General features: G+C 34.2%; 2 protein-coding genes across 2 annotated transcripts; both read left to right on the top strand.

Moving 5' to 3' along the window:
• Nucleotides 1-1,442: 1,442 nt before the first annotated feature.
• On the top strand, nucleotides 1,443-1,947 carry LOC133335426 (general odorant-binding protein 57c-like). The gene is made up of 2 exons (XM_061543701.1): nucleotides 1,443-1,493; nucleotides 1,573-1,947. Exons 1-2 carry the CDS (start codon nucleotides 1,443-1,445, stop codon nucleotides 1,945-1,947), a joined length of 426 nt encoding a protein of 141 aa, XP_061399685.1.
• A 2,080-nt stretch (nucleotides 1,948-4,027) lies between these two features.
• LOC133335436 (general odorant-binding protein 57c-like) lies at nucleotides 4,028-4,513 on the top strand. The gene is made up of 2 exons (XM_061543712.1): nucleotides 4,028-4,078; nucleotides 4,139-4,513. The coding sequence occupies exons 1-2, from the start codon at nucleotides 4,028-4,030 to the stop codon at nucleotides 4,511-4,513; spliced, it is 426 nt and encodes a 141-aa protein (XP_061399696.1).
• Nucleotides 4,514-11,534: the final 7,021 nt, after the last annotated feature.

Below are 11,534 nucleotides of genomic sequence, written 5' to 3'. Positions count from 1 at the left end.
AAGGCCTGAATTCTTATGGGGCATATGTAAAGCGTGGATTTTTTACAAAATATTTTTTTTTTTTGGCTCATGGCTCGGATTATTTATTTTTTGACCTAGTCAGGGTGTGGATGTTTAAAAGAATATTTTTGTGTGTCCTTTTTTGGGTCCTATATAAGGCGTGGATTTTTATACCCTTCAACACACAGTGGTACAGGGTATTATGTATTTGTGCATATGTTTGTAACAGGCAAAAGGAAACGAGATAGACACATGGTTCCTTTTGAGAATATGCATAGAAACACTTTCTAAGTCGATTTATGCATGTCCGTCTGTCTGCCCGTCGTCCGTCCGTCCGTCTGTCTGTCCATGTATTTTTGTTAACAAAGTACAGGTCGCATTTATGATCCGATATGGATGAAATTTGGCACAGTTCACTTATTTGGCCCAAGGACCAACCCTATTGAAATTGGGAAAAGTCGGTTAAGATTTAGATATAGCTCCCATATATATTTTCGTCCGATTTAAGGTAAATGTTGTACCAATGTCCCTGTATATCCTTCGATTTGCACGAAATTTGACATAGCGTACTGAATTGATACTAGGATGATGTGTGTAAAATTTCATGAAAATCGGTTCAGATTTAAATAAAGGTCCCATATTTACTTTCGTCCGATTTAAGGTAAATGGTGCACCAAAGTACCTATATATGTTTCGATTTGCACAAAATTTGGCATAGCGTACTGTATCAAGTCTAGAACGATGTGTGTTAAATTTCGTGAAAATCGGTTCAGATTTAAATAAAGCTCCCATATATATTTTCGTCCGATTTTATGTAAATGGTGCAACTGAGACCCTATATATTATTCGATTTCCACGAAATTTGGGATAGGGTACAGAATTAAGTCTAGAACGATTTGTGTTAAATTTCGTGAAAATCGGTTCAAATTTAGATATAGGTCCCATACATATTTTCGTCCGATTTCAGGTAAATGGTGCAGCAATGTCCCTATATATCCTTCGATTTGGACGAAATTTGGTATAGCGTACTGAATTTAGTCCAGACTGATGTGTGCCAAGTTTGGTGAAAATCGGTTCAGATTTAGATATAGCTCCCATATATATTTTCGTCCGATTTTATATATCCTTCGATTTGCACGAAATTTGTACATATACCCAAAGAGGTGAAGGGTATCATATAGTCGGCCCAGTCCGACTTTACTAATTTCCTTACTGGTTTAGGTATCATTTTTTGCATAAAATGAATATTTTCGAAAACAAATTAATTATTTTCCAACTAATAATTAAATTATCTGAAGTTCAATACGCAATTCTATTCAATTCTGAAACAATTGACACGATATATTGCTACACCAAATACCACTCAGTTCTGCTACTATAAAAGTCAATGCAACAATTTCCACTTATTCAGGGAACCAAAAAATTCTGAAAAACCAATTGAAATGAAAGTTTTCAATATATTCTTCTGTGTGGCTCTAATTTTGGTCGCCAGTGTAAGTATTTTCAAAAATAAATACTGTTCAATCTTTTTTTTTTTTTTTTTTTGTATTCAAAATGCCAATCCCCCTTTAGACCTCAGCCGAGGAGGATGATCTCGGGCATACAAAATGTATGGCCGAAAATAACATTTCCGATGACGAATACAATGAGTTATGGATAGAGGCCAACAGCGGTTCGTCCGACATCGATAATCGTATGAAATGTTATACCCACTGCATTTTGGAAAGTTCGGGTCATTTGGATGATAATGGTAAATTGGATATCGCAAAAATGGGCCAAGATAGGGAAATGACAGAGAATGATGTGGAAATTGCTGAAGATTGCAGAGATCGTTTCGAAAATGTTGAAGAAAAATGTGATTATTCGTATCAGGTGTCGACTTGTATTGCCCAGGCAATGTCAATGAAAGCCCTTTTGGGAGGTGAATCATCAAATAATCTACACTAGGAATACGAATGTTGATAAATGATAAATTTTTCAAAAATGCATTAAAATTTTTTAATTGAAAAAAAAAAAAAAACAAAACAGTAAGGAAAGTAGTAAAGTCGGACTGGGCCGACTATATAATACCCTTCACCACTTTGGGTATACTCTACACATGTCTCCCAAAATTGAACGAAAAGATATATAGGGACTTTGGAGCACCATTCACATAAAATCGGACGAAAATATATGTGGGAGCTATATCTAAGTCTGAACCGATTTTCAAGAAACTTTGCACACATCATTCTAGACTCAATGCAGTACGCTATGCCAAATTTTGTGCAAATCAAAAGATATATAGGGACTTTGGTGTAGCATTTAGATAAAATCGGATGAAAATATATATGGGAGCTATATCTGTGCCGATTTTCACGAAACTTAACAAACATCATTATAAACTCAATTCATTACGCTATGCTAAATTTCGTGCAAAATGAATGATATATAGGAAACCATTTACATAAAATCGGACGAATATATATAGGTGCTATATCGAAATCTGAACCGATTTCCACGAAGCTTAGCACACATCATTTTAGACCTAATTCAGTACGCTATGCCAAATTTCGTGCAAATCGAAATATATATATGGACTTGGGTCCACTATTTACGTAAAATCGGACAAAAATATGTATGGGAGCTATATATAAATCGGAACCGATTTTTACTAAACTTTGCACACATCATTCTATACTAAATTCAGCACGCTATGCTAAATTTCATGCAAATCGAATGATATATAGGGACATTTACATAAAATCGGACGAAAATATATATAGGAGCTATATCGAAATCTGAACCGATTTTGAGGAAACCTAACACACATCATTCTAGACCCAATTCGTTATGCTGTGCGAAATTTCGTGCAAATCGAAAGATATATAGGGACATTGGTGCACCATTTCCCTTAAATCGGACGAAAATATATATGGGAGCTATATCTAAATTGGAACCGATTTTCACGAAACTTTGCACACATCATTCTAGACTCAATTCAGTACGCTATGCTAAATTTCGTGCAAATCGAATGATATATAAGGACATTTACATAAAATCGGACGAAAATATATATGGGAGCTATATCGAAATCTGAACCGATTTTTAGGAAACCTAACACATATTATTCTAGACCCAATTCGTTACGCTGTGCGAAATTTCGTGCAAATCGAAAGATATATAGGGACATTGGTGCACCATTTCCTTTAAATCGGACGAAAATATATATGGGAACTATATTTCCAGTACGCTATACCAAATTTCGTGCAAATCGGCGGAAGATATATAGGGACTTTGGTACACCATTTACCTTTAATCGGACGGATATATATATATGGGAGCTATATCTAAATCTGATCCGATTTTCAAGAAACTTTATACACATCATTCTAGACCCAATTCATTGCACTGTGCCAATTTTCGTGCAAATCGAAAGATATATACGGACTCTGGTACACCATTTACCTTAAATCGGACGAATATACATATGGGAGCTACATCTAAATCTGATCCGATTTTTCCCAATTTCAATAGGGTTCGTCCTTGAGCCAAATAAGTGACGTATGTCAATTTTCATCCAATTCGGATCATAAATGCGACCTGTACTTTGTTAACAATTTAACATGGACAGAGAGACGGACGGGCATGCATAAATCGGTTTAAAAGGGGATTCTATGCATATTCTCAAAAGGAACCAAAGGGTCTATCTCATTTCCTTTTGCCTGTTACAAACATATGCACAAAGACATAATACCCTGTACCACAGTGTGGTGAAGGGTATAAAATATATTTTGTCAGGGTCCTACAGATTTCCTTGTTTATGTGCCATTTTTCCCAATATATAATTATAAATATTTCCCAAAACAAATTTATTATTTTCAAACTAATAATTACATAAAATTGAATTCAATACCTAATGCTATTCAATTCTGCAACAATTGACACGAAATATTGATTCACAAGATACACATCACTTTTCGCTACTATAAAAGTGGACTGGCAATGGAAACAGTTCAGCAGGTTTTATATTTTCAAGACACCCCGAAAAATGAAAGTTTTCAATATTTTCGTCTGTGTGGCTTTAATTTTGGTCGCCAGTGTAATTATTTCCAATATTTTTTTTTATATTTTAATAACTTAATTTCCAAACCCCTTTTAGACTTCCGCCCGCAAGGATCCCCGCAAGCATGCCAAATGCTTGGCCGATAATGAGCTCTCCAAAAAGGAATTCCTTGGCATGTGGAAGGCGGCCAAAATGGGTTCCACCGACATCGATAATCGCATGAAATGCTATACCCATTGCATGTTAGAAAGTTCGGGTCATTTAGATGAAAATGGCAAATTGAATATGTCATCAATGGGCAAAGGAAAGAAAATGACAGAGGAAGGCTTAAAAATTGCTGAAGATTGTAAAAATCGTTTTGAGGACATTGAAGAGAAGTGTGATTATTCGTATCAGGTGTCATATTGCATTGCCGAGGAAAAGGCCAAGAAAGGTCTCTTGAAGGGTAAAGCAAAACATGGTAAAGAATAAGAATTCGAGGAGGTTTATACAATAAATTTTTAAATATTCCCTGAATATTTTTTAACGAGAAGAAAAAATGTATTTTATTTAAAAACAAAAAATATATTTTAATTCTAAACGCAGCTATTAGACCCCTGGATTTTAAAACGATTTTTTATTCTGACCATCAAATAAATCTTGGAGATATAAAGAATATTTTTCAAGGGACTATTTTTTTCAAAAATACCCAAAAACGGCCTTAATTAAAAACCAGTAAGGAAAGCAGTAAAGTCGGACTGGGCCGACTATATGATACCCTTCACCACGTTGTGATATTCTATATACTTATTTTTGGGGCTTCAGTGCACAATTTACATTAAATCGGACGAAAATATATATTGGAGCTATATCTAAATCCCAACCGATTTTCACGAAACTTAGCACACATCATTCTGAACCCAATTCAGTACCCTATGCCAAATTTCGTGCAAATCAAATGATATATAGGAACTTTGGTGCACCATTTACCTTAAGTCGGACGAAACTATATATAAGAGGTATATCTAAATCTGAACCGATTTTGTCGAAACTTGGCACACATACTTTTGGACCTAATTCAGTACTCTGTGCTAAATTTCGTGTAAATCGAAAGATATATAGGGAACTCTGAGACCCTTAAATCCGACGAAAATATATATGGGAGCTTTATCTAAATCAGAACCGATTTTTTCGAAACTTAGCACACATTATTCTGAAGCTAATTCAGTACTCTAAGCTAAATTTCGTGCAAATCGAAAGGTATATAGGGACTTTGGTGCATCATTTACCGTAAATCGGACGAAACTATATATAAGAGCTATATCTAAATCTGAACCGATTTTGTCGAAACTTGGTACATATCATTCTGGACCTAATTCAGTACTCTGTGCCAAATTTGGTGTAAATCCAAAGATATATAGGGACTTCTGAGACCCTTAAATCGGACGAAGATATGTATGGCAGCTACATATAAATCTGACCCGATTTTCTCGAAACTTGGCACACGCCTTTCTTAACCTAATTCAGCACTTTATGCCAAATTTCGTGCAAATCGAAAGGTATATAGGAACTTTGGTGCACCATTTACATAAAATCGGACAAAACTATATATGGGAGCTATATCTAAATCTGAACCGATTTTCACGAAACTTAGCACACATTATTCTGGAGCTAATTCAGTACCCTATGCCAAATTTCGTGCAAATCGAAGGATACATAGGGACTTTGGTGCACCATTTACATAAAATCGGACGAAACTATATAGGGAACCTATATCTAAATCAGGACCAATTTTCTCGAAACTTGGCACACATCATCCTGGACCAAGTTTAGTACTCTTTGCCAAATTTCGTGCAAATCGAAAGGTATATAGGGACTTTGGTGCACCATTTACATAAAATCGGACAAAACTATACATGGGAGCTATATCTAAATCTGAACCGATTTTCACGAAACTTGCTACACATCATTCTGGACCTAGTTCAGTACTCTATGCCAACATTTTTTAAAGAAGACATCAATTTGTTAAATAACATTATTCATATAATCTTGTTCTAATGCCTCCCCACTAACTATTTTATTTCGTGGTCCAACTTCCATCTATGCTGACGGACATAACTTATTTAAGTCTCTAGATGCTGATGATGTTGTGCATGAAATATCGAAATATGCAATGAATATTGAAGTGTATTCCCTTCACATATTTCGTATGAACGAAAAAAAAACGATGGAAATAGGACACACATGACTTTGAGGTCTATTACAATTTCTTTTTTCTTCTTCTTTCAACTTCTTGCCGATTTTTTTTACATCGTGTTCGAAAACTTTGTAATTTTCACAGATAGCTCCCTGAAGAAATAAATGCTGCTGTGTTTGGCTTCGAACAATCAATGGAAGAAATACATAGGCAGCAACAGCAATACCAAAAAACGAAAAAATCGAATTTTGTAGGTGTTCAAATATTTCAATTTCACAGGGTAGACGAATAAAAATGGTATTCACAGCGTTTGTTTTAAAAACAAAGCTGACCACAAGAAAAAATAAATATTCTTGAAAAAATCCACGTCTTGTATAGATCCTTGAAAAAATATTCTTTAAAAAATCCACGCCTTGTATAGATCCTTGAAAAAATATTCTTTAAAAAATCCACGCCTTGTATAGATCCTTGAAAAAATATTCTTTAAAAAATCCACGCCTTGTATAGATCCTTGAAAAAATATTCTTTAAAAAATCCACGCCTTGTATAGATCCTTGAAAAATATTCTTTAAAAAATCCACGCCTTTTTTTAAAATTCACGTATAGATCCTTGAAAAAATATTCTTTAAAAAATCCACGCCTTGATAGAAAAAATATTCTTTAAAAAATCCACGCCTTGTGTAGATCCTTGAAAAAATATTCTTTAAAATATCCGCGCCTTGTGTAGCATCCTTGAAAAAATATTCTTTAAAATATCCACGCCTTGTATAGATCCTTGAAAAATATTCTTTAAAAAATCCACGCCTTGTATAGATCCTTGAAAAAATATTCTTTAAAAAATCCACGCCTTGTATAGATCCTTGAAAAAATATTCTTTAAAAAATCCACGCCTTGTATAGATCCTTGAAAAAATATTCTTTAAAAAAGCCACGCCTTGTATAGATCCTTGAATAAATATTCATTAAAAAATCCACGCCTTGTATAGATCCTTGAAAAATATTCTTTAAAAAATCCACGCCTTGTATAGATCCTTGAAAAAATATTCTTTAAAAAATCCCCGGCTTGTGTAGATCCTTGAAAAAATATTCTCTAAAAAATCCACGCCTTGCGTGGGTCCTTAATTTTTTTTTTAACTTATATACGTAAATAAATATTTTTACAAATATCCTTGTCCTTAGTCCTTAAAAATATGTTTTTTACCCAAAATATTTTATACAACATTTATTTAACAAATTCCTGGAAAAAGTTTCTAAAACCACATTCCTTTTTACAAAAAAGCAAAAATACTATTTATTATTTATTTTTATTTAAATCATATCCCCGAATGACACTTCATAGAAAAACCAATAGCACACACACGCATACTCTCATGCATTCACATCATTGTGTGTTATGTTGTCTATGTGTGCGTGTGTTAGTTAGTTTTAAGCAAACGTCTGAAACTTATACTTTGTCATGCTGTTGCATATAAAAAAGCCTGGTCACATTTCCCTTTGCCAAGAGGGGAAAGGAGTGGGGTCCTGGAATCCCAAAACTTCAAACAGGAACACTTCTAAAAAAAGGACGAGCAAATCAACTCTTCTGCTGCTTCTTCTTGTCGTCGTCGTCGTCACCATCATCTTTTGGAGAAAAAATACCGCAATAGTACGTGACAGTCTCATGTGCAAATGTCTGCGTATTATTCGCTACTCATGCACCATGACACCATGCACGGTGAGACAGGCACATATAGCAGGACCTGCTGATGCTGCTCCTGCTCCTGTAACACACACCAGCCGTATATTTACTAAAGAGTAAGAGGCTAAGTGTGTACGGATGTGCGAGTGTGTGTGTGTGTGAGTGAATGAGCTTAGTTAGAGCTCTGGGAAAATACATTATTTGGTATTTGTATGTATGTCTGTGTTTGTGTCTGATGTACATGAATTTTGTATGAGACCCAAGTGCACCTCTGTATTCCGGGATAGCAAACAACCGAACAAAATAACAAAAAAATCAACAGCCAGCTAAATGCGTTCATGTGAGTTGTTCCTCATGTTGTTGCTCATTTTTTTGTAGCTTCAGGTTTTCTACTGTTGTTGTTGTTGTTGAATATTGTGGATGTGTGACGTATGATGAATAAATAAAGGAACACAAATTTGTTAATGATGCGCACACCATCATTAGGTAGAATTTCTTTTTTTTTTCGAAAAAAAAAAAAAACAAAACCAAACATGAGAGATGAGGTAGACAGCACTAATGCGTCAAGTGTGACCCGATGTTGCAACAAGGAAATTAAATACACATAATCTCGGTTTGGTCAACACATCATATGAGAAACATGTTCCACTCGAATTTTTTTGCTATTGTTGTTTGGTGGAGACATGTGAGAGGGACTCAATTAGTAGTTGGAAAACAAAATGCTAAAGAAAAAATTAGTCACACATTTATAGCGGATTATTTTTAAAGGACCTAAGGCGTGGATTTTTTAAAAAATATTTTTCAAGGATCTATACAAGGCGTGGATTTATTAAAGAATTTTTTTTAAGGATCTATACAAGGCGTGGATTTCTTAAAAAAATATGTTTTAAGGACATACACAAGACATGGATTTCGTAAAGAATATTTCTCAAGGCATGTATTTTTTCAAGAATATTTTCTCAAGGATCTATACAAAACGTAGATTTTTTAAAGAATATTTTTTTCAAGGATCTATACATGGCGTGGATTTTTTAAAGAATATTTTTTTCAAGGATCTATACAAGGCGTGGATTTTTTAAAGAATATTTTTTTCAAGGATCTATACAAGGCGTGGATTTTTTAAAGAATATTTTTTTCAAGGATCTATACAAGGCGTGGATTTTTTAAAGAATATTTTTTCAAGGATCTATACAAGGCGTTGATTTTTTAAAGAATATTTTTTCAAGGATCTATACAAGGCGTTGATTTTTTCAAGAATATTTTTTCAAGGATTTATACAAGGCGTGGATTTTTTAAAAAATAGTTTTTCAAGGATCTATACAAGGCGTTGATTTTTTAAAGAATATTTTTTCAAGGATTTACACAAGGCGTGGATTTTTTAAAGAATATTTTTTCAAGGATCTACACAAGGCGTTGATTTTTTAAAGAATATTTTTTCAAGGATTTACACAAGGCGTGGATTTTTTAAAGAATATTTTTTCAAGGATCTACACAAGGCGTGGATTTTTTAAAGAATATTTTTTCAAGGATCTATACAAGGCGTGGATTTTTTAAAGAATATTTTTTCAAGGATCTATACAAGGCGTGGATTTTTTAAAGAATATTTTTTAAGGATCTGGATGTCAAGGATCTGGATTTTTTAAAGAATATTTGGTCAAGGATCTATACAAGGCGTGGATTTTTTAAAGAATATTTTTTCAAGGATTCACACAAGGCGTGGATTTTTAAAGAATATTTTTCAAGGATCTATATAAGGCGTGAATTTTTTAAAGAATATATTTTCAAGGATTCACACAAGGCGTAGAGAAGGCGTAGATTTTTTTAAGATTATTTTCTAGGTTCTGCAGCGGCCGTAGATTTTTTAAAAAGTATTTGCGAGGTCCTGCAGCAAGCGTAGATTTCTTTAAAGATTACTTTCGAGGTCCTGCAGCAGGCGTAGATTTTTTTAAAGATTATTTTCGAAATACTGCAGCAGGCGTAGATTGTTTTAAAGAATATTTTCGAGGTCCTGCAGCAGGCGTAGATTTTTTTAAGATTATTTTCGAGATCCTGCAGCAGTATTTTTTTTAAAGATATTTTTTCGACGTCCTGCAGCAGTATTTTTTTTAAAGATTATTTTCGAGGTCCTGCAGCAGTCGTAGATTTTTTATACCCTTTACCACACTGTGGTACAGGGTATTATGTCTTTGTGCATATGTTTATAAATGACAAAAATAATCGAGATAGACCCATGGGTCCTTTTGAGAATATGCATAGAATCACCGTCTGCCCATGTTAAATTGTAACCAAAGTACTGGTCGCATTTATGATCCGAATTGGATGAAATTTGGCACAGCTCATTTGTTTGGCCCAAGGACGAACCCTATTCAAATTGCAAAAAATCGGTTCAGATTTAGATATAGCTCCCATATATATTTTCGTCCGATATAAGGTAAATAGTCCACTAAAGTCCCAATATACCTTTCGATTTGCATGAAATTTTGCACAGCGTACTGACTTAAGTCTAGAATAATGTGTGCAAAGTTTCATGAAAATCTGTTCAGATTTAGATATAGCTCCCATATATAGTTTCGCCCGATTTTAGTTAAATAGTCCACTAAAGTCCCTATATACCATTAGATTTGCACGAAATTTGGCATAGCGTACTGAATTAAGTCTAAAATGATGTGTGCAAAGTTTCGTGAAAATCGGTTCCGATTTAGATATAGCTCCCATATATAGTTTCGCCCGATTTTAGGTAAATAGTCCACTAACGTCCCTATATATCATTAGATTTGCACGAAATTTAGCACAGCGCAATGAATAAGGTCTAGAATGATTTGTGTTAAGTTTCGTGAAAATCGGTTCAGATTTAGATATAGCTCCCGCATATATATTTTCGTCCGATTTAAGGTAAATGGTGTACCAAAGTCCCTATATAACATTCGATTTGCACGAAATTTGTCATAGCGTACTGATTTATGTATAGAATGATGTGTGCAAAGTTTCGTGAAAATCGGTTCAGATTTAGATATAACTCCCGTATATGTCTTCGTCCGATTTAAGGTAAATGGTGTACAAAAGTACCCATATATCTTTCGATTTGCACGAAATTTGGCATAGCGTACTGAATTAAGTCTAAAATGATGTGTGCAAAGTTTCGTGAAAATCGCTTCAGATTTAGATATAGCTCCCATATATAGTTTCGCCCGATATTAGGTAAATTGTGTACCAAAGTCCCTATATATCATTAGATTTGGACGATGTTTGGCACAGCGCAATGAATAAGGTCTAGAATGATGTGTGTTAAGTTTCGTGAAATTCGGTTCAGATTTAGATATAGCTCCCATATATAGCTTCGTCCGATTTAAGGTAAATTGTGTACCAAAGCCCCTATATATCTTTCGATTTGCATGAAATTTGGCACAGCGCAATGAATAAGGTCTAGAATGATGTGTGTTAAGTTTCGTGAAAATCGGTTCAGATTTACATATAGCTCCCATATATATTTTCGTCCGATTTTATGTAATTGGTGCACCAAATTCCCTATATATCTTTCGATTTGCACGAATTTCGGTATAGGGTACTGAATTAAGTCTAGAATAATGTTGCTAGGCCGATTGACACAACGTACTGAAGTAATATAAATTAGTCTGTGGC

This window comes from Musca vetustissima, unplaced genomic scaffold, assembly GCF_032173495.1.
Source record: "Musca vetustissima isolate MV318-11 ecotype Yass unplaced genomic scaffold, APGP_CSIRO_Mvet_v1 utg72107, whole genome shotgun sequence".
Classification (NCBI taxonomy): domain Eukaryota; kingdom Metazoa; phylum Arthropoda; class Insecta; order Diptera; family Muscidae; genus Musca; species Musca vetustissima.
This window is presented reverse-complemented; position numbering and strand designations above follow the sequence as displayed.

Coding starts and splice junctions, on each gene's coding strand:
- LOC133335436 (XM_061543712.1), top strand. CDS start 4,028: ATGAAAGTTTTCAATATTTTCGTCTGTGTGGCTTTAATTTTGGTCGCC. Junction 4,079..4,138: donor CTTTAATTTTGGTCGCCAGT/GTAATTATTTCC, acceptor AACCCCTTTTAG/ACTTCCGCCCGCAAGGATCC.
- LOC133335426 (XM_061543701.1), top strand. CDS start 1,443: ATGAAAGTTTTCAATATATTCTTCTGTGTGGCTCTAATTTTGGTCGCC. Junction 1,494..1,572: donor CTCTAATTTTGGTCGCCAGT/GTAAGTATTTTC, acceptor ATCCCCCTTTAG/ACCTCAGCCGAGGAGGATGA.